The sequence below is a fragment of the Leptodactylus fuscus genome, chromosome 1 (assembly GCF_031893055.1).
Source record: "Leptodactylus fuscus isolate aLepFus1 chromosome 1, aLepFus1.hap2, whole genome shotgun sequence".
In the NCBI taxonomy this organism is placed as follows: Eukaryota; Metazoa; Chordata; class Amphibia; order Anura; family Leptodactylidae; genus Leptodactylus; species Leptodactylus fuscus.
This window is the reverse complement of record NC_134265.1, coordinates 72,547,514-72,571,305: the sequence shown is the minus strand read 5'-3', so window position 1 is coordinate 72,571,305 and position 23,792 is coordinate 72,547,514. Positions and strand designations below refer to the sequence as shown.

General features: G+C 39.8%; 1 protein-coding gene across 1 annotated transcript in view; it reads right to left on the bottom strand.

Moving 5' to 3' along the window:
- MAN2A1 (mannosidase alpha class 2A member 1) overlaps nt 1-23,792 on the bottom strand; it is a 97,751-nt gene that overhangs the window by 28,635 nt on the left and 45,324 nt on the right. The window contains exons 4-13 of the mRNA XM_075272002.1: nt 22,898-23,069; nt 18,602-18,729; nt 17,631-17,804; nt 12,485-12,671; nt 10,518-10,695; nt 8,838-9,040; nt 6,595-6,780; nt 4,153-4,267; nt 2,609-2,676; nt 656-821 (exon numbers count right to left, since the gene is read on the bottom strand). Coding sequence (XP_075128103.1) covers nt 656-821; nt 2,609-2,676; nt 4,153-4,267; nt 6,595-6,780; nt 8,838-9,040; nt 10,518-10,695; nt 12,485-12,671; nt 17,631-17,804; nt 18,602-18,729; nt 22,898-23,069 — 1,577 coding nt within the window. The remainder of the gene's footprint in view (nt 1-655; nt 822-2,608; nt 2,677-4,152; nt 4,268-6,594; nt 6,781-8,837; nt 9,041-10,517; nt 10,696-12,484; nt 12,672-17,630; nt 17,805-18,601; nt 18,730-22,897; nt 23,070-23,792) is intronic.

Below are 23,792 nucleotides of genomic sequence, written 5' to 3'. Positions count from 1 at the left end.
AATAATATGGAGAGCAGTTAAAAGGGGTTTTCCCATGGACAGAACCACATTTAACCTTGCAGACATTAAAAAGTTTAAGGGGTAGCACGGTGGCTCAGTGGTTAGGATTGCAGCCTTGGAGTAACGTCAAGGACAACATCGGCAAGGAGTTTGTATGTTCTCCTTGTGTTTGTGTGAATTTCCTCCCATACTACAAAGACATACTGATAGGGAAAATTATACATTGTGATCCCTATATGGGACTCACAATCTACATAAAAAAAGTTTAACATTTTTGCAAATATAAATATTGGGCAGAATTTTCAAGATTTTCTTGTTGGTAAAGTTTTGTTTTGATCAATTGCCCCTGGATATAGCCATGAATTCAGGAGCTTTCTATGGTCTGCTAGGCAGTGACACTACATGTACTAAAAAATAATCTGGCCACAATCTTGCCTAAGTTCTTGCATTCATGATTGTATACATTGACAACCTATCAAGACAAAAGGACTGTCACAACCAAGTCCGAGAGAAATTCTTTATAAATCTGCAAATTTTTATTAATTTACATCTGCAAAAAACTTTAACTTTTAATGTTTTACAAATCTATACATTGTTAATTTTCATGGGAAAATCTTTAAATGCAGAATTTAGAAGTGTAAGAATATAATAATACCTGGTAAGTGTCCGGTGACCTAGCTGTAGCACCATCCCATACTGCACTGATCTGAGATTTTACAGTTTTGCCAGCAGCGGTTAGGACTTTTGTTTTTGGTGAATTTACATAAACAGATACCACGGAAATACGTTCTTGCTCAAGTGGGTTAGAAATGACTAGAGACCTGTAAAAAGCAAGTGAGATCATAAACTAACAATAGTGAAAAAACTGAAAATACATCAAATACTTAATTTTGTATATAGCCTTCAACCATCATGTCATTTATAGTACTGGGATTCCTATATGTGACAGAGAGGGCCCAACCAAAACCTCTGAGGGCATTCGGAATTATTGTACAAGTCTAACAAATGCTAAATGTGAACACTTTGAAAAAAATCTAAAGTATTTATTGCTTAAAGAGGACCTTTCATCAGATTGGGCACATGCAGTTCTATATACTGCTGGAAAGCTGACAGTGCGCTGAATTCAGCGCACTGTCGGCTTTCCCGATCTGTGCCCGGTGTAAAGCGCTATCAGTCCCGGGACCGTAGCGCTTTAGTGTCAGAAGGGCGTTTCTGACAGTTAGCCAGGAACGTCCTTCTGCCCAGCAGCACCTCTCGCGCTGTGCTGTGAGCCCAGGGAGGAACGCCCCCTCCCGCTCCTGATAATACTCGTCTATGGACGAGCTGCGTGTGCAGAGGGAGGGGGAAGTTCCTCCCCGGGCTCACAGTACAGTGCGATAGGCGCCGCGAGGCAGAAGGACGTTCCTGGCTAACTGTCAGAAACGCCCTTCTGACACTAAAGCCCTACGGTCCCGGGACCGATAGCGCTTTACACCGGGCACAGATCGGGAAAGCCGACAGCACTGTCAGCTTTCCAGCAGTATATAAAACTGCATGAGCCCGATCTCATGAAAGGTCCTCTTTAACAATGATCACAAATAAATAATATATCGTAAAGACATTTCTAATCGATTACAGAAAAATGGTGGTGAAAGACATTAGCCAGCATCAGCATGTGTGTTTCTTAAAAAGCTAAACTGCTCAGTACTGCTGTATAATGTCCTCCATGCTGCAGCTTATGAAGACCTGTTACACAGAGCTGTCTAGTGCCTAGACACATAACAGCAGCCAATTTCCACCCATTATCTCAGGCAAAACTGGAAACTGAGGCAAAGCCTGCAGACTGGAAAATGGCAAAGGAAAATACCTTATACAAGTCCTAAAAAGGTCAGAGGTAGTGCTATTCCTCGTGTACACACAATAGCTTATTCTGGAAATTTACCCAAAACAACAATGACACTTTAAGGGTATGTCCAACAGGATGTGTCTGTTGGTGATTTTTGTGTGTCAGGAAGTCAGCAGGGGATTTTCCTAAATTTGGCGGTGGCAATAAATCAGCGAAAATGGCTTTTCTTTTTTTTTTTTGGCAGAACTATTATTATTAGTACAGAGCACATGCAGGCATCTATATGGGGGCTCGCAGTCCCAGCTTGTCAGAGGGTTGAAGGCTGAGGTCTGCAATGGAGTTCACAGGGTAAACGCTGTGGGTTGCGTGCAGCTTTCAACTTCTGCATTGCAAAGCGGAGAAGCCATAATGAAAAGTCTACACCATAAATGTTACGGATTAAAAATCTGCAGTGCATTCACTACCGGAAAGTCAATGGTTGTTTATTCACTATTAATTTGTCCCTGGACTGGACAAAAATATCAAATCCACATAAAAAGTTTGAAAGTGCAAAACACAAAAAGTCACCCTAGCTTATAGTCACACTATCAAATAAAATAAAGGTCTGTGTTAGACAAGCCAAACCCTGTAATCATATTACAACTTGTTACAATTGTGTAATTATTAGTAGAGCTGGCAGAGAAAGTTAGCCTTGTAAATTATCATCTGACAAGAGTCATATACAATACTAGCATATTCGCTTTTTAATGGGGAGGGAAAGCTCAATTCAGCCAATTTGCTCACCTTGGCTGCCCAGTCACCTTTATCACTGTCTTTTGAGGTAATGCATCCTGTGCTTTCTGCACATCATCCTGCAATGCAAAATATTTGGATTGAGTTCAATAAGTACAATTCATCTGCAGTATTACAGTATTTTTAAAGGGGTATTCCAATAAGGATATGTTTAATATAGTTTACAATTTCTCTTTTTTTTTTTTTTTTTTATTGCTGATTAGCCTCAGATAAAGTGCAGTGTTTTGCACCACTGGTGGCATCCGATGCTGGCTCCTATTGAAAACAATGGTAGGCAAATTCCTTTTGCAATTTGAAGCGGATTTCAAGACGGAATCCGCTCCAAATTACAATGTGTGAACTTACCCTAAATAAGGTAAGAGGCAATTCTGACATCGACCACAGAGAAAAGTGGGAAAATGGGAAGAGAAATGTAATTATTTTACCTGAAATCAGAATACCAAATACAATACATCACAAAGCAAAACACACATACACCACCCATCATGTGTGTACTATAGGTGGTTCCTATTATAAGATCCTGCAAAGGGGAGTAAATGCTAAGGCTCATTTTACATCATCATTGGAGGCTACACTATATTTTACCTAAGGGGGAGTCTGACAGAGCCAGATTAGGGCTGATCTTACACGACCATATTGAATGTACGGTCCACAAGTTGCTGATCGGCAACACAGACTCCGCAGACGTCTGTGTCCTGAGGCATAGAAATCTTTGGGCGAGTCCGTGCAGTGCTGCAATTCACGGCCTTTGCAGACCTGCTCTATAAATTGCGGATCTCAGTTGCGGCCCGGCACACCACGTATAAAATATCCGGTGGTGTAAGAGGCTGCATTGAATATAATGTGTCCGCAATTGAAAACCCTCAATTGCGGACCATTTGCGGACCTACATTACGGCCATTTAAGACCAGCCTAAGTCAATGCAGTCCATCATGTACTGCTGGAGTCCATTGTCTGACAGGTCCAGGACTGCCTTATTGTTTGTTTGGATTTACATTACAGATAATTTACAGAGCCTTACTGAGGAGGTAGGGAAGATCATGATCAGTTTCAAGAATGTTATCACAAGATACAAAAATAAATATATGAGAATTTTCTGTTGTAATATTTCTTTATGGAATTAAAGGGGTGAAGAAAAAAATAAATAAAAAAATAAACAAAAATAAAGGGTCCCCGGTCACTCCCATTCTTAGCTTTTGCAGAGTACAGTGAGAAGACAGAAGTCTTGTTTCTCTGACTCCTGATGCACAAGCTCTTAGTCACATGACCGACTCCACCATACGCCATATACAAGCAGAAGGAGTAAAGCTGAGCCAGGGATGTCACAGAAGCCAGAGAACTGTCAGAAGAGACTTCCAGGCACCCAGATGTGCTCTCCAAAATAATAGCGTGACAGGAAACCTGGATACTCATTAGTAAGCAAACTTATTAATGAATATGCAGAGAATGCACTAGTGAGATTTTATCATATGACATATGGTTATTGTTGCTTTCTTATACATTTGTTTTATTTACTGTAACACTAACTAACCCACCATACTGAAGAACGGAGCTGATGGGTTGTAGACGTATGTGCCTTTATCCTTAAGTATAAGAAGATGTGCAGCATCTACCAACACCTTCTTCAAGTTCATTAAAGAATGGTAAAGCCTACACAGCAAAACAAAAAAAATACAGAATTTTATATTTACTGTAAAACAAAGTGATTGTTATTTTAGTACAGTCGCCTTCAAATGAGATTTTACTATCTATATAATAGCAACAAGACTTCTATACATCGCTATGATATTGTTAATATTGTAATACAACTTCTTAACACCATTTGGTATTGTCTGAATAATACGTGCAATTGATCTACAGAAATATTATGACAAGTACAGATTATTGTAATAAAAATTAAAAATTAGATATTAATGGGGAACCCTGCAGATTTCACATGAGACAACCAGACACTGCACGTTTTCATATAAAAGGTAACTACAGGATCATCCCCAATGGTACAAAAAGGAAACAGACAAGTGTGTTCTAAAGAAAGGGATATCAGTTTAAGAAAATATTTTTCCAAGCACACATAGGAAGGTGAAATGAGACAGGTGAAAGGCCGCTTCCTTTAATCTGGCTTCCTGGAGTAGCTGTCACATCCATCAAGGGCAAATAAATAGAAAAGAGTAAAACAAGGGAAATGAAACAAACACACATCCAATGTTCACAGCACTTGTAGAGATATGCCTACGTGTTGTACATGGGGCAATGTGAACTGAAGCAGTATTAGTTAAAGGAATATTCCAATCTTAGAAATTTATGGTTTATAACCAGTATGTGCCCTTATTGACAGACAGATCCGGCTCCCACATTGGTCTCCAAAATAGGGGCTGCTAGTGTGCTCAGCTCTCCCCCGTCTATGGGAATTATGGAAGCACTGGGAACTAGTAGTAGCCAAATCTTTGAATTACTGCATAAGATGTGCTTATGTCATTGAAGTTTAACATGGGAACACCCCTTTAAACACAGAAATGAACTTTAAGTGTTTTATGCATCACTTACAGAGCTATTACACAGCAGTAATATAGGCCTATTTTAGGATCTGTATTAGAATTACAACTGGAACTTCTCTAGTTAATGGGAGTCTTATATCAGGAAAATCTGTACCAAAACTAATACCATGTAGGGATGCTTCTATACTTTGCAAAGATGCCTTTCTTATTCTGCATGAATTGTAGCTCTGTGTTCATGAAAAATCTGCATTTTATGCTAATGCAAGTCAGCTGAAAAAGGCTTTAGGGTTGTTTCTTCTCCTAATGGGGCTTCACCCTCTACTATAGATAACCCCCTCCAACTACAAAGTGCAACGTCACTCAAGCAATGGAGGGAGGAGCTGGGAAGCAGTTAGGGGCATTATCTAGAGCGGGGCGGGCAATTAATTTTCCCATGGGGCCACATGAGAAATTGAAACAGTTCTAGAGAGCTTTGTGCGTGGCGACAAATTTAGCTCCACCCACTTTTACGTTGACTCCGCTCATTCTCATCCAATTTTCCATGTTCCCCAACACAGTATAATGCTCCTACAGTCACCCTAACATTATACGCCCCCCACATTATAATGTTCCCCTCCAAATGTCCCTTAGTATTAAGTCCCTCTCCTCATGCCCCAGTTTAAACTAGCAGAAACTAGAGGGCAACATTTAATAGGGGGGCAACTAGAGGCAGACATATCCCCCTCCAGATACCCCCATGGTTTAATATCCTCCTCCATCTGCATTCAGTTTAACTGCCCCCTACATCTGCCCCAGTCCCTCCCCTCTTGCTCACACATACTGTCTCTTCCCTCCTCCTTATCTTCCATCAGTCTCAATTCCCGGCAGCTTGCTCTTTCTGTGTAACACAACCACACTGTGTGGCTTGGCTACTAATGAGTCTGATCATACCCTAGTAAGCTAAGGGACCTTTGATGACTACATCAAAGGTCCTTTAGCTGACTTGCTATTCAGCATCTATTTTACAGCCTATGCAGGCCGGTCAGAGACTGAGGGCAGGATGTGGCCCATGGACCGTTCAATGCCCAGGTCTGATCTAGAGCAAAGAAAGAAATACCAGCAGAAGCAGCACCCCTAAAACCCTTTTTAGCTATTTTGCATATAAATAAAATTCTGATTTCCATGAACAAGAAGCTGCAATGCAGAATAAGACAGACATATTTGGAAAGTGTAGAAGCAGTTCTACAAGGTAATGTCTACTGAGAGACTCTCTTTAAAACGTGAGAATTCTACGTGTGGCTGTCATAACATGGCCTCTACATGCTACAGAATGAAAATGCAATTACTTCAGGCATTTTTTTTTTTTTTTTTAAAGTTCTGGCATTGACTAATGGTGTCCGATGTCCTGACTCTTTCTTTCATCTGGCGATATGAGGCGAACACTGTGATGGAGTCTCCAGGCAAAAGAATAAATTAACTCAAAATAAGAGGAGAAGATTTTACCTAGTGCCATAATCCACGGCCACCCAATCTTTAGCTGTCCCAGTAATGGCATCATGGTGCTGGAAAAGTCCCAAGTTCCTCCTGGCCTCTGTCAGTAACTTGTAATGTTCTCCTGATGGGAACGCTTCTAGTTTGCCACTTCTGTGAATATGTACTTGTGCTAGTGAATAGAGGATCTCTGCATATCTGAAACCAGAGAGATAATAAATGGATCACAATAACTAAAGTAAGACAAATCTGCACTATCATGTGATTTTAGCTGCTGCACCTAAACCAAAAAGGGGTTATTGGTCAAGTTTGAGAGGCACAGCAAAATATCTCTCTAATACAAAGAATGTTTATAAAGAGGAGTTCTATTATTCTATCACACAAACAATTTATTTTTCTTTTATTTGTTCATAAAGCAACCTTGTCATGGGGTATCAATAGCTTTGTGGAATTCAGTATGTAAGAAATTCCTCATTTAGCAAGCTTTTCGTAAAACTGGGACCAAACCTTGAACACATCTGTGTGCTATGGTTGACTCCATCTAAAACCAGACTAATATCCAGGCGCACTTTAGCTATACTGCAACTTCAGAATCAAACAGATTGCAACCAATGAGACAACTAGCAACGACAGAAGGGAGGAGTGCTTTGTGCTGTCCGTTGTATAGAGAAGATCTGGATTTTAAAGGGGACCTGTTACCAGGTCTTAAAAGCCAAATGACATACTCGTCTGATAGGCGTCATCCTGAGCATTTTGGCATTTATGCAAGGTCAGTCATTCCAAAGATATAAGCCATTTTAATATTTATATAAATTAGGATCTAATATCAAGTGAGAACTAAAATTGCATGATCTGAAACACACAGAATACCCCCCCCCCCCATAAATAGATGCATACAGTGTTACCACTCACTTGGCTAATAGACCGTAATTTGAATAAACGTTACGGGGCCTATATCTTTGGAATAGCTGAATGGATTTAGCTAATAAAAAAACAAAAAACCACCAAAATGCCCAGGATGACACAGTCTATCAGATGAAGCAAGTGTAGAGTTACCCTCCATCTATGAAGTCTATATACTCTAATAGTGGGAGGAAATAGGGGGTGCCTTCACGAGACAACCCCTAAATAAATACACAAACTGACATTTTCCAATTAGAAAAAAACAGCAGTGTGTGTATAAACAGTTAAACACAATGAAGAACACTTGAAGGTAACACGCTTTACTAAAACCTCACCATAGTTGCCTCTTTTGGAATACTAATGCAATGTCCTTGAGAATTATCCAAGGCAGTGACAGTTGTGACAAGACATATTAAGGCTGCTTAAGAAGGCATTTATGAGCTTTGTTCTTCCAGTGCATTATTCATAGAGGCAAATGGGGAATATAATACTTTTCCCTTATTTAAGATTTTTTTTTAGTAAGGTATTAATTCAATCAAAACGCCAATGAAGCCAAGCTATAATGGCGGCTGTATAATTGTACTTACAGGATTCCCTAATTGAATGTAACATTAAAAACAAACAAGTAATAAGTACATTTTAGTGCAGCTACTTTATTGCATTCTCAATTATACAGAGTTGTATTCATGCTGGAAAAGTCACAGGCAATATAAAAAGCCTGATTCTTCATATTAATTACGCTCTTACGGCATATAAAAACATTGCCATTGTCATTTTTATTTTAAGCAATGAAGTAATAACAGGAACAAGCTCCGCACAGTACCAATTAGAAGCTGTACCAACCAATATACGGGCATACTCACATCCATCCATACAACTAATGCTCAGCTACACTTCGAGAAATTCTGCTATGTCGTCATTATGTCTGGGCTCCCTGAAGGCACTTTGCTAGGATTCACAAATTCAGCTATCTTAACGGCACGCTGTAATGTCAATGTCTAGATGTTTAAAGGGTTTTTATTGCGAGGACTGCCACTGCGAGTGTGTTTTTCTCCGACGACTGACTCACACAGCACTTTCATACATGTAGCTGTATGGACAGGTATGTGTAAAGCCAGGTGACAGCGGTTTTTAAACACTTTTTTTTTGTATCCTTTGCACTTGGAAAGTTTTTTTGACTCATTTTAACGAATGGATTAAAAGTTAATTCTTAAATAACAGTCAAGTGTTACGGACCTCCTCTTTTCTCCATGTGTTCAGATATGTATGTCACAAGATGACCACGTTTCAATAGAGGAAAGGTAAGGAAGGACACTTCTTTACACGGATACACTGCATAATAAAAGACTTGCCTCAAATGGGACTCCATGACTCGTTCTAGGCGTTTATAGAACGGTCGCGAGGTAAAATATCCGCTCCAATAGTGATCGTCTCTATCTGCGTATGTGAAGAAATCGCCACTTAAAACTGGGAAGAATGATGGGCTGTTGGACTCATCGATATTGGTGGTTTTTCTCAGAGCTTCAAAAAAATCTGACAGTGTGCCAAATTTTGCCTAAAAATGTTAAATGAAAACAAAGACATAGAATAGACTTTTAAAGCTTTTACGTCCATTTGTAGCATTTCCGTTTATTACTTGTAGTACACAGTGAATTACTGAGATGGACAGTGATAACCACGGTCATAGCTGGCAAACAGCAAATACAGTTAAAGGGATTGTCCAGTTTCTGAAGGCTACAAAATAACAAACCAAGTCCTACAAACCCCCACAGTCAATTCCAGGAGCCCCCAATAGCCCCTTTATTGTGCTCTCCCGTGATGACATCACACACAGTCACGTGACCTCTACAGTCATGCAGCCAGTCATTAGTTTTGGCAGTCACGTGACCGTCTGAAAAAGTTATTGCTGGGGCCCGAAGACAGAGAGGAATACAGTATGACTTGGTTTGTTATCTCACAGGATTCTAAAACATCTGGCACACAAGCCTGGAGAAACCATGTAATTCTCACATTCAGAAACAATTTATACATGGAATTTTTCAGGGCTGTGGAATCGGTAGGACAAACCACTGACACCTGCTCAAACTCTCACTCCTCCATAAATGTCTGACAGAAATTGTAAAAATCCCCAAATTTAGTGAAAAGCCAATGACTTGATTTCTTTGAAAGTAAATATGTAACAAATCTATACATTAATTATACAACATAAAAAGTATGATATAAAATAACATTACCGTATTTAATTAATTTTTATTTTGAAGCTCTTTCCCCAATTCCACCCATAATTGGTTATCCTCCTCCCACAGTTCAGCTTTCTGGGACAGCATGGCTAGCGGTAACATTTACATGCTGGGAGCTAGGCTGCCCTCTCACTGTACAAGGGTGTAGCCGAAGATTTAGGCACTACAATGGTGTCTCATTTATGGAGACCAGTGATAGACCGCCAACGCTCCATATGACATCACCACTGCCACCTCTCTGAATACAAGCAGAAATTAAACCCATCTCACCAGAGCCCCAAATAAGCAGCTTGCCCTGGCACGAGTAGATACGCGTACAGTATTTAACACTGTACCATAGAGTGAAACTAATAAGAATTAAACCAACACATGTATGCTGCTAATCCAGCGTCCACCAACTGGATGCACTTGCCCTTAACATAAGCGTTGAACGTGCAAACTGGAACGCAAAAAGAAAAAAAGGCTTTGTTGTATTGGAATCAAATTAGTACCTAGCTGTAAGAGAAACCAAATGAGACATGGCACAGAAGACTTATGATGCTAGAAATAATAACTGTGAGCACTAGATTCTGTAGGTAGGAAAAAAATGGGATTGACAAGACTTGCGGGAGTTCGATTTTAAAACAAAAACGGGTTATGTTAGTGCAGCAGTCGCTGGAGCAGGAAAAATATATTCTCAATCTACTTCTACCCAAGCATGAAGACACACTGGGTGCTATTAAAATTTAAAGGGAAAATTGGCATCAGCCCGTGTGGAAATCAAGGATTAGAAAGTGAAATTCTAAAACCTACCTTAACATGGAGCTCAGGGTGAGAGTTCATGTAGTCAAACAGCTTTTGATAGTTCTGGTACTGCTGATCCCACTCGGAGCTGTCACTGTAGCGAAAATCATCACCCAGTGGGACTAAGAGCACTTTAGTGCGGAAGAGCTTTGACTTCTTTCTGTACTGATCTAAAAGCATCCAGGCTCTGCAATGAAATCCAGTACAAATATAGATAAAGACTGGGGAATATGGCAAACAAAAGAAAGATGTCTGGCTGTAAGTATAGTTCATCTAAATATGTACCTACAGTGCCTTGTGAAAGTATTCCGCCCCCTTGAACTTTTCTACCTTTTGCCACATTTCAGGCTTCAAACATAAAGGTATCAAATTTAAATTTTTTGGGGAAGAATCAACAAGTGGGACACAATTGTGAAGTGGAACGAAATTTATTGGAGATTTTAAACTTTAAACAAATAAAAAACTGAAAAGCGGGGCGTGCTAAATTACTCGGCCCCCTTACTTTCAGTGCAGCAAACTCAACCCAGAAGTTCAGTTCAGATCTCTGAATGATCCAATGTTGTTCTAAATGACTGATGATGATAAACAGAATCCATCTTTGTGTAACCAAGTCTCCATATAAATGCACCTGCTCTGTGATAGGCTCAGGGTTCTGTTTAAAGCGCAGAGAGCATCATGAAGACCAAGGAACACACCAGGCAGGTCCGAGATACTGTTGTGGAGAAGTTTAAAGCCGGACTTGGATACAAAAAGATTTCCGAAGCTTTAAACATCCCAAGGAGCACTGTGCAAGCAATCATATTGAAATGGAAGGAGTATCGGACCAAATTTACCAAGCACTAGCCGTCCCTCTAACCTTTCATCTCAAACACGGAGAATACTGATCAGAGATGCAGCCAAGAGGCCCATGATCACTCTGGATGAACTGCAGAGATCTACAGCTGAGGTGGGAGAGTCTGTCCATAGGACAACAATCAGTCATACACTGCACAAATGTGGCATTTATGGAAGAGTGGCAAGAAGAGAGCCATTTCTCAAAGATATCCATAAAAAGTCTTGTGTAAAGTTTGACACAAGTCACCTGGGTGACACCAAACATGTGGAAGAAGGTGCTCTGGTCAGACAAAACCAAAATCCAACTTTTTGGCCACAATGCAAAATGATACGTTTGGCGTAAAAGCAACACAGCAGATCACCCTGAACACACCATCCCCACTGTCAAACATGATGGTGGCAGCATCATGGTTTGGGCCTGCTTTTCTTCAGCAGGCACAGGGAAGATGGTTAAAATTGATGGGAAGATGGATGGAGCCAAATACAGGACCATTCTGGAAGAAAACCTGTTGGAGTCTGCAAAAGACCTGAGACTGGGACGCAGATTTATCTTCCAGCAAGACAATGATCCAAAACATAAAGCAAAATCTACAATGGAATGGTTCACAAACATATCCAGGTGTTAGAATGGCTGTCAAAGTCCAGACCTGAATCCAATCGAGAATCTGTGTAAAGAGCTGAAAACTGCTGTTCACAAACGCTCTCCATCCAACCTCACTGAGCTCCAGCTGTTTTGCAAGGAAGAATGGGCAAGAATTTCAGTTTCTCGATGTGCAAAACTGATAGAGACATACCCCAAGCGACTCGCAGCTGCAATCGCAGCAAAAGGTGGCGCTACAAAGTATTAACGCAAAGGGGCCGAATAATTTTGCATGCCCCACTTTTCAGTTTTTTGTTAAAAAAAAAAAAAAAGTTTAAAATAGCCAATAAATTTCATTCCACTTCACAATTGTGTCCAACTTGTTGTTGATTCTTCCCCCCCAAAATTAAAATTCGATATCTTTATGTTTGAAGCCTGAAATGTGTACAAAAAGTTGAAAAGTTCAAGAGGGCCGAATACTTTCACAAGGCACTCTATTATATATATTATATTACCGGTAAAAAAAATAAAAATAATCCATATACAATGTAAACAGCAATACCTATGTTCTACATTGCCTTCATGAATAGGCTCAGGGGGCACTCTCCATGGACAGCTGACTCTACCTCCAGGCAGACGCTTAAAATCAAACTGACAGCAGATCTTTGGGTCTGGACCACACGTATGAGGAATATCATAGCTGTAGAAAGGCATCATGTGGCACAAAATATCGGTGCTACCTCCTAAATCTGTAGATAAAAGAAATGAATAAAATAAGAACATTGTAACAGTATTCTAGAATGATAAATACTTTTTACAAACAATGGCAAAACTCATATGAAACATAACACCAGCACGGTTTTGCATCTGAGGGGTAGTGGTTTTCAGTTTTGCGTCTATTGAGGGATCATGAATTGATTTTCATGCAGCTGTATGACAGCAGTTAAGGGGGTGTTCACGATACGCTTGTTCGTGTCCATTGTTAGTATCCTTTAGAAAAGTCATGAAATGTAAAATTGATCCTTCAAAATCCCATTCACTGCAAAAGTATTTTTAGTATTTGCGCCTGGTTTTGCCAAATCAGCCATGGGAACATTATTTTTGTACCCATGAGTCCGAGTAGCAAGAGCAGCGCTTCAGGCTGAAGGACCAAATACATTGCCCAATCTGCTTAATTTACATAATATTTCACAGTTTTCTTTCAATTCTACAAATATCACTAAAAGTATGCTGCTGTAATGTGCTCTGTAATATGGTGGTGGCGACAGCTGAATATGCTTGAGGGAAGTGGCAGACTCTCTGAAAACACAAATACTATATTGAATTAGAAAAACCACCAAAGGTGAAACTATTGAACACAAATAGACTAGAAATCACTGCAGAATAGCAAAACTCAACAGGTTGAAGACTTTGTCTACTGTAGCTCACAGGCTGGCTTTGCTGTGTAGACTTGGGCTGGGTTAGCAGGAGAATTAAAAACAGCTCTACACTACTAATGGTGGAGACCTAGAAACGGCAGGACAGCAATACTATGCACAGAGGTAAAACAATGTATTCATCTCCTTGTCACTCTTGTCTTCGTTGGAGTATGGCTCCTTCCTCCTATTTCTGAACAGTGTCACAGTCTATTAACATTTGACAGTCAACTCCCATATACTGCAGCTGCCAAAAAGAGAGCATACCCTGCCGTACACATCTTTGGCAGCTGCAGTACATAGGAATTCATTGTCAAACAGCGTGTATACACCCTATTACACAGTCTATACAGACGATGCTGAGAGAAAGTGTGCGTGTACAGCTGTTATCACATACTCCTGTTATTACCAATCCCTGACGTCATCTCTTTAGAAGCAGAATTAATAATGGTGTAATAGAGTAAGGGACCTTACAGAGCATTGGATAGCCCCACATATGGCCTATTGTCTAAAGAGAGTACAAAACTGCATTGCCTGAATATGTAAAAATAGGTTTACATACTGGTTTGGGCGCATTTTTTATTTTTTTTAAACATAAAATAAAGATATGTTGAAAGGTATGTGCATGAGAGTTTCACTGACGTCAACGTGGAACCCAACAGCAAAGTTCAAAGAAGCGGATCTCCAAGATATGTGCCAACAAAATTATAGAGCTCTATGGAGAAGGGAGGGGTGGAGTAGATTTTCTGCCTCATTCTTTGCACTCTTAGCTATATTTCTTTTAATAAGATATATTACATATTTCATATATTAACCTGCATTATTCATTTAGGAAAGTTCTTTAGAACTGGAGGTACACTTTAAGTGTTGAAATTCCAGATGTACTGGACGTAACTTATCAGGCCCTGGTGATTAGTGGAGCTTTAAAGAGAACCTGTCACCTCGAAAATACTGTGTAATCTGCAAGTAGTATGATGTAGAATAGGAGAAGCTGAGCAGGTTGAGGTATAGTTTTATGAGGAAAAGATTCCGGATAACTTGAGAGTTATCCATTTATTTCCTTGTTGTTTCTATGCTCAGAAGGAGGAATCAAGTCTAGTAGGCAGTTCTACCAGCAATTACTAGTCATCTCTGTATGCAAAGTCACTATTAGAGCAATTGAGTCCAGTGGGGCAATATTAACAGTGACATACAGAGATAACTGGTAATTGCTGGTAGAACTGCTCACTGGGCTCGATTCCTCCTTTTGAGCATAGAAAAAAACAGAAATAAAAGTTATACTGAATCTTTTCTCACAAAAATATACATCAACCTGCTCTATAACATGCTACTTGTAGATTACACAGCATTTTCATGTAGGCCATGTAGAAATTCTGGCTACCCATGGCTCTCCTGCAGCACTCCTCTGACCTCTCCTGAAAGATATTTTAAAGCTGTTACTTCGATCAAAGTTTTCATGAATTATCCTGGAAAGATTATTCAGAATAGTAGCAAGAGAAGGGCTGGAGACAGCTAGTCTGCCAGATTAGCGAACAAGACTCTACAACTTGTATTGTTGCACTTATACACACAGCTGAACAAGGCAAACAAAGCAAACTTTTTGACCAAAACCAATAATTGAGGTAAAATATTCAATTAATCATGATTTGGATCAGAATCACCAGTCCTAGACCAACATACATGCAACTCAAATTATGCATGCAAAGGCATACATGGCTATTAGACTACATGCACTACCATCAAACTGAGCTTTTGCGTTCTGCTGTTGGCTGAACATTCCTTCTGTTGATAGCCATTCCACTAAACCCTTTCATATACATGCCCTCTCAGCCTAGCTTTTGTGTATTCTTAATAAAGAAAGTAGGAAAATTGCCAGAAGTAGACATCTCTGGAGACTTGCTTAAGAACACAAAGGAAGCACCTTGATACACCCTAGATGGTCAGTTGGTCCCATCAATATTAATCTAAACTGTATGACCAACTTTACATGCATAAAATAGAGAATTGCTGCTTGTCTGAGGAAGCACTTAAAGCGTACCTCCAGCACAACTTTGCATGCGAGTATAAGATACTTAGTTATACATTGTATTAAGGAGATCTGTTATCTTCACCACTTATTTACATAAGATTTGTATTCAGCCTCAGATAGAGAGCTCTATGGAAAAGGCAGGGGTGGAGCAGGAGGCTGCTGGTGGCTAGCTAATTGATTTTTTGCCTTATTCTGTGCACTACTAGCTTCTTATCCACAACCTAGCAGTGTTAAAAGAGCTCAGAGTAGCAGAGAACAGAAGCATTTATTTCAGTCTTTTCTAGCAGCATCTTATTTCCCCCAACCCCCCTTTATAGACTAATGTTTGAAAAGTAGAGAAGAAAACATATTTCTTTAATAAAAGATATTACAAAGTTTCTTATTTTTACCGGATTCATGAAAAGTGGTTTATAAAATTAGAGGAACATTTTAAGAGTAGTACAATAACACACCATTGTCCATAATGTTCTGTATACGCAGAAGAAAGGTGACCACAGGACTCTGAAGCTGTAAGGTTGAGATAATTTAGGCAATATTACTCTGACTCAAATTGAAAATTTCTGAACGGTTTATTATAAAGCCGTTGCAGAAACATTTCTAGATACATTGGGAATAAATGCGTAATTGAATATGGAGTTTTGCTATAATAATACACAGCAAAAATCGATTTACTCAAGGCTGTTTAGGCTTTTACATCGGTGTTTCACATAAAAGCTATAGAAACTAGTCCTGTTAGGGGGTAAAGAACAATAAAAACAAGGTTGTTGTCACAAGAGTCAGAAGGCCCCCCGCACACCTCAAACACTTCTGACCCTGAACCCTTCATCTGCAAAAGCTGAACTTTCCACATCTTTTCCTACTGGCTGAAAGTCATCCAAGTTCTGAACAAATATTGTCTTCAGCATAGATCAATAAGATATTAAAAGCGTATTTATCCGGTCGGTGCACTTTGGAAATCAGCAGCCTGAATGTTCATTAAAGCCTGTAGGACTGAGCCGTTCAATGTCTTTATATAGCAGAAAGCAGTAACATCACACGGATTCATCTGTGAGCAGAATAACACTGCTTTTTTTTCTAAATAAGGATTTGACAATAATCCATTAGGAAAGGCCTGTATTACTGCATATCACGCTCCTCCATGATGAACAGTTAGCATTCCAAAAAGTCCTGCCAAAATCTCATTGCCGACACACAAGAGATCAAGTTTGCAGACAAATATTTCATCACATGAGTAAAACAAGAATTTGCCTTCAGAATGACGCGTCAGTTTTTGCTTTTCTGTCTGATCGCACATGTAGTAACGGGCACAGCATCTCCCTTACCAGCAGACTATTATACAGCCATATACACAGTGGGGAAGATTTACTGAGCAAAATGTGCCAGAATTCTGTCATAACTTGTTCCAACCCCCCCCCCCCCCAAAAAAAAAAAAACAAAAAAAAAAAAAAACAAAAAAAAACAACTGCCTAATGTGCTGTTCGCCACATGTATCAAGCGTACAGGACAATTGATAGGAAACTGTACACAGAAGAGGCATGGCTCTGCAAAAAAAAAATAGCACACTAATTTGTGGTCAGCATCTGGTATTGGAGCTCAGCCCCATTTACAGCATTAGGCTGCAGTACCTAACCCAGTCAATGGATCAGAGTTTAGCTAAGGGCTTGCCCACTAGAGCATTGGTTCCCAAACTTTCTGAAAGAAGGACATCTTTTTGGAGAGAGACTTTCCTTCGGACACATGCAGGTTATTTTTTACCCTTTTGAAGCGTTATAGTGGAGTGAATGCACATTTCAAATGGACGGAAAAAAAACTACATGTCGGGTTTTGCTGTCAGCTTGAAAAGTCGGACATCTTTGGGAACGGACAGTTAAGGACAGGCACGGACAGTAAAAGAACGCACCCGATGTCCATTTAAATCAATGCAAAAGGTCACGGACACAGCTAGTGTCTGCTGCTAATGTCCGCGCAAAATTTTGAACGGACATTAGCAGCGGACACTAGCTGTCGGACACCGACGGTAGTGTGAACGCCTCCTACGGCCTTTTAGGAGACATCCCTGATGAACAATTGGTTTATTAATGAGGTAATAGCATTATGAGAAATTAGTTACTGGATTACAGAACCATGTAAACATTTTTTTTTTTTTTTTTTTAGCATATACAAGAATAGAAACAAAAATGTAGCCCTGAAATAACTAACTAGGTATATACCATCATAAGCAGTCAAACAGCACTGAGAAGCCATAGTAAGAGATCTTCACTTACCCCAGTTTTGTCTCCAAAAGAATTCTAATGACTTTTTTGATGAAAAATGTTTCTTTATTGAATAGTGAATACGCTGGATAAGCATGTTAGACAACCCCGAGCGTTTCAAGAGGTATGCCATTGTTGGAGAATGTCCAAAAGGATCTACGGCCCATCCAGATTTTGGTTTCACACCTGAATGATCAATTGAAAATACCACAGTAAACATTTGGGAGACAAAGTAAACTTTATGTTCAACTTTTTTTCCCCCCATATTGAGTTTGTAATTACTATATGCCAAAGGAAAAATCTGGAAGGCAGAGTCACCGACAAACTCACGGCATTTACCAGTAACCATCTGATGTGTCTTGTAACAAAAAGCAGTGCCCCAGTCATGAACCATACAGCATGCACATAGTACTCATATGGTCAATGGTTTAATATACATGAGATCTGGTAAGAAAGTGAGAAATCTGCTGCAATATTCAATCTCCAGTCCTTTGGAAAGTACAATTTTCCTAACATCGAGCTCTACACTTGAGGACTTGCATAGTACCATAAAATTTGTCACCAGTTTTTTAAAACAATATGATCTTGCAATACTTGAGATATGTACAGTAATATAGACATCTCTCACACATATATATGTGTGTGGTCATCCAGTGGATATGTTCTAAGTGACAACCAGACAAGGATTTTTCCACTTTATTGAGTTTGTACAGCAGAATCTCTGTCCTTTAGAAGGAAAGCTGCTACACTGGAATATTACTGAAGTGTGGCTGAAAAACACGGCAACCAGTCAGAACGGTTTCTTAAATGTATAGTATACTTGAGACATCTATAAATTGAAAGCTTACTGAAGCCTTGTGCCTACAGCTTGCTATACAGATATAAGATACTTGTACACAAACTGCAGCCCATTCCCATTTTATGCTATATAAATACAATTTTAGGTTTCTTCAGGTCATATAAAGAGCAAAAATATATCTTACCAAGATTTTTCTCCAGCCATTGGTGTCCTTCTATTAACTGGTCTATTAAAGAAAAATAGTGCGTGGAGGCTTCATCCGCCATAACCCATCCACCCGTAACAATCTCAAACTGCTTCTGCTCAATTAACCTGAGAATTAGATAAAACAACAGAGTTAGCCCTGGACGCAACATGAGGCATAGCAAGGAGTTGGGGACAATTTTGGGTGGGAAAAAGAAAAAAAAGTTACAGACTAACACCATCTCCACAGCAGGAATATACTGTAAGATATTAGCAATGTTGTCAATCCCACTCGATGCACCGGAAAAGACTACTCAGACTGTCACTGGCTGAGGCAGATTACCGCTATGACCAGAGATCAGCTGGGCACTCTTTTCCTGTGGGTAGAAACATAGCAAGAAAGTAGAAACCAGCAGGAAACCAAAAAGTGCAAAATGGGAGTGTCTAGCAATTGAGGCGGCCATTCTGGCCCTTGACTAAACACAAAAGAAACACTATCAGCTGGACAACACCTTTAACTCATTACCCTGCCATCGTGAATATGAACATCTACTTAGAGGACCTTTCACAACCAGTTCTTAGTATCTGTTAATAGGCAGCGATTCCAGAGTTTCCAGGAATTAACCCTTAATGTTCCCAAGTAAGCGTCGTTACTTTTGGTGTCCAAAATGCTATTCCAGCTCTGTACTGTACTGTGTCAGACAGGAGCAGCCAAACTGTGTGATTCAGAGCTCCAATCAGAGGCAGTTAGTGTCAAAGTTCAGTAACGCACCCCTTGTCTACCCCTGCCTGTCAATATGGAGCCTAAATAGCATAATCAGGCACCAAAACTAAGAACTTATAGCTCAGGAACAATGGGGTGTAAGAAAAACTTACAACTATCCTGGGATCAATGAAGCAGCATCTATTTAAGGATGCAAAGAGCTGGACGTGACAGAGGTGGTGAAAGGTCCTCTTTAAGCTCCAGGACCCATCAAAGATACTTACGAATAACAACCATTAAGCGTCTCTATCCCACTAGGAGAATGACAAATAGTTTCATTAACCCTTAACACCCTGTGTAAAATAAAGTGATTTTTACATCTCTGTTGTGTACACCAGAACATGTTGAAAACTCACATTAAAGGGATTCTACCATTAAAACCTCTTTTTTTGTGGATAAGTCGTCGGAATAGCCTTTAGAAGGGTTTTAGTCTCCTACCTTTAGATGTGACCTTCGCTGCGGCGTTCCTTAGAAATACCGTTTTTTACCGGTATGCAAATTAGTTCTCTGGCAGCGATGGGGGAGGGCCCCAGCGCTGAAAATGCGATGGGATGTCCCCACTGCAGCTCGAGAACACGATCCTGCGACGCCTCTATCTTCGGCTGGATCCTACCAATCTCTGTCGTCTTCCTCTTGCGTCACCTCTGACGCCTGCACAGTTGGCTCTGCCAGTGAGACACCAGCAGAGCTGAGTGCGAATGCCGGCCGGCGGCCATTTTTGGGAGGCCGCTCCTGCATTGAACTACAAGAGCAAGAGGGAAAGGATAACTCTAGGTAACCCCATAGAAATACATGGAGCTCTGGCTATACAAGTGCATCACTGCTCCATTTACTTGTAACATTTAGACCCAATCTCCTGAACACTGGTGGTCACAGAGATCAGCTTCCCATATACCCTATCCTTTCCCATAGCAAATTTAAGGCAAATAAGATGGCTATAGTCCGGAGATCGCATAAACAGTTTAACAACTGGTTTCTGTCAAGCCATTTTATCTGGAAAGTCTTATTTTAGCCTCCTGAAATGCTGCAACTCGGATAGATTTGTTCCTGTAGAAATTTAATGGACCTGATAAAAATGTTGAAGGAAGAGTAAATGCTCTCTCCACTGTTTAATTTAATGAAATCCCATAGGCATTGTCACCATAATGTTTGTTTTTACAGAAGTAAGCGCGTACCATAGGTCTGGAAAATAATTAACTTAAAATAAATATTTGGGTTTTTATTGGGTCATCCACTGTTACAATCCATTAACTTGTTTGGCACAGAAAAAACATTTCTCCTCTTTTTTTTTTTCTGTCTACGACGTGCAATTAGAACGGCAGAAAATCTGGGACAGTCACCGAGATGACTAAATAAATCCGGCAATTATCTTGTCAATTGTTTCCAGCAGAAATTTGCTATCAAAAATTACAGGTCAGCTAAGTAACCCTGCGAAATACAGTACAAGCAGCTTCGCTCCAGAATTAACAAAATAACAACATAATTGCGCGTTGACTTTTGACAAGTTTTGACAGTTTTTGCTTATTCCACAAAATTAATAAAATTGATTTAAAACTGAATTTTTGGGCCCAACCGCTGGACTACTGACCCGTATTCATAGCGCCATAGTCATGTAGGTGACTGGGAGTCAATAGATCAGTGTTCAAACCAGGTGACTCAGCCATAACAAAGGCACAAAAATATGCTGGAGTGAAAATGGTCTAATACTGTAGTTATTACAATATGGTGCATGTCACCAAGGCTTGTAAATAACAAAGCAGCTTAGATATGCTGTGATATAGATCTCTGGCCTTATACAGGTCCATATCAGGTTTATTAGTCTGTAGTGTGGGAAAAATAGGCAACAATACAAAAATTCATTTTCTCTTACATCCTGGAAATACCAGATGACTCAAGGATATGTGTACTATGTAATGAATAAGGTTATTTCCTTGTGTGCTGGAGCTGCTACAGGTAGATATTGATGCAAAAATACAAAGTTCTGAGAATATATTAAAAGAGAGTCAACCACCAAAATCTTTTTTTTTTTTTTTTTTTTTTTTAAATGCAGATTGTGAGCCCCATATAGGGATCACAATGTACTTTTTTTTTTTACCTGTCTTTGTAGAATGGGAGGAAATCCACGCAAACACGGGGAGAACATACAAACTCCTTGCAGATGTTGTTTCTGACGAGATTCGAACCCAGGACTCCAGCGCTGCAAGGCTAAAGTGCTAACCACTGAGCCACCGTGTTGCCCCCCACCAAAATCAATTCTAACCCACTAATATGATGTTGTACGGCCAAGTTTTGCTGCTGAAATATTTCACTATAATTCCATATGGAGATGAGCTGTTCGATGCACTCAGGACAGGTCCACACATTTTCTTTCGTGGTTCTCAACCCGTGCTGCCCCAGAAAAAGTGATCTGTGGAGAGCAATTTGCAGTGACCAAAAAGGCAGATGAAGCCCTAGCATCATCAAAATGTATATTAAAGGGTTTATCCAGGAAAAAAAAAAAAAAAAATTATATCTATCTATATATATCTATATCGTATATACTCGAGTATAAGCCGACCCGAATATAAGCAGAGACCCCTAATTTTACCACAAAAAAAAAAAAAAAAACTGGGAAAACTTATTGACTCGAGTATAAGCCGAGGGGGGAAAATGAAGCAGCTACTGGAAAATTTCTAAAATTAAAATGGTCGGCGTTTTTGGGGGCAGTAGTTGCTGGGTGCTGGGAAAGGGGAGGGGTTGTTTTGGTTGTCTGTCTGCCCCTTCCATGAGCTTGAGGACCGGGTTCCCCCCCCACTTGGAATTCAGCCTGGCTGCATATAGGGTATCTGCAGTGCGCCTAACAGCACTTTCAGACACAGGGATACCTAATGTGTATGTGTTTCACAGTAATTTCCTACTTTTCTATGTATTCTAGAAGACCCAGTCTTCATTTTTGTAGATTTAAATATTTTCCCTATTACTGTGCATAGGAAGAAAGCTGTCAATCAGCGAGGGTTCCTGAGCTCATGCATATCAATGCAAGACGACCGGCCGCCAGACTTCACTCGGCAATCGCTGCCCCGGGCCGCCAGACAGTCACTACTTTATATTGCCCTAAGATAAAACAGAATTAACTTGGCGACTTTAACCTCTTTAAAGTCTAATAAAATGTCCATCAATCCATTGCCTGTGCCAATTAAATTTCACAATATGGAGAGCTGTTGGTCTGGGTGCATGCACTGCCACCAGAGGAAGCAAATAAAAAAAATATATAGATTTATACAGCTAGTATAGCGTTCAATGGGAAAATATCAAATCTGTGGAGTTGAGACTGCCCTCTTGGGGGCTACAAGTATTAGGATAAAGTCACGGTAAGTAAAGGAAAGGGGTTCCCTGTCTATCAATAGTTGGTGCACAGGCCTCTAAGGAAAGGACAGCATTCAAGTAGCTATATAGATCACATACTTTCATCAAGAAATGTATAATTCAAAGTAAATATAGTCATTTTATTCAGGAAATTACGTGTCATTTCTAATGTGTTTTTACCACACTTACTTCTTAACCGCATCTCTCTTCTGGTTATCAATTCCATCCCACCATTTGGCGAAGTAGGAGATCTCAGACCATATGAATTTTCTCCCCTTATCTTCTTGCAATTTTATAACCATGTTATTAAGAATGTGCTGTGTCTGGTCTCTGAAATAGTCATCAAAGGTTTTCAGCCAACCTGCAAGACAGATCTGAACAATCAGGAACTTGAAGGTTAAAAGTTTTAACAGAGGAATATCTTCTCTATTCTGCAGCATAATCCAACTCTAGTCCGTGACACGGAGATGATGGATAGCAAATTAAAGGAGTTAAATGCTGAATAAATGGAGAGCGGACAGAATGGTCTGAACAAAGGAAAAACGGGGAGGTAGAGCTGCGTATACAGAGCGATTACATCCGAGAAACAAGTTGTCATACTGTACATTAAAAAGTGGTAGAAAAAAAAATAATGCAAGAAATATCTGACATTTTCTTTAACATATGCAGATGCTTGACACTTAAAGTGCTTTTATTGTCACAAAATGAAGAAATAACAGGAAATATGATGAAAATAAATACATTTTTAAAAACCCTCACTCTGCCACTGTGGTAAACCCTGCCAGCCATGTCCTCGCTTGTCCTGTTGTGATAATATGTTGTACAGGAGTGTGTGACTACTGCTGCCAGGCACTGATCTCAGCAGCCTTATAACATACACGTGGCGGAATAACAGGTAAATACAAGTTGGAAAAATCATCATCATCATCAACACTAATAATAATACTAATACATTCCAAGAATTTAGGACATTATAAAACTTAGATATGGCTAGGCTCACACTTACGCCATTTAGCTATGTGCTGTGATTAGGAATAGGATAAGAACTGAAAAAATAGGACATTCTGTCTGCATTTGTGATTAA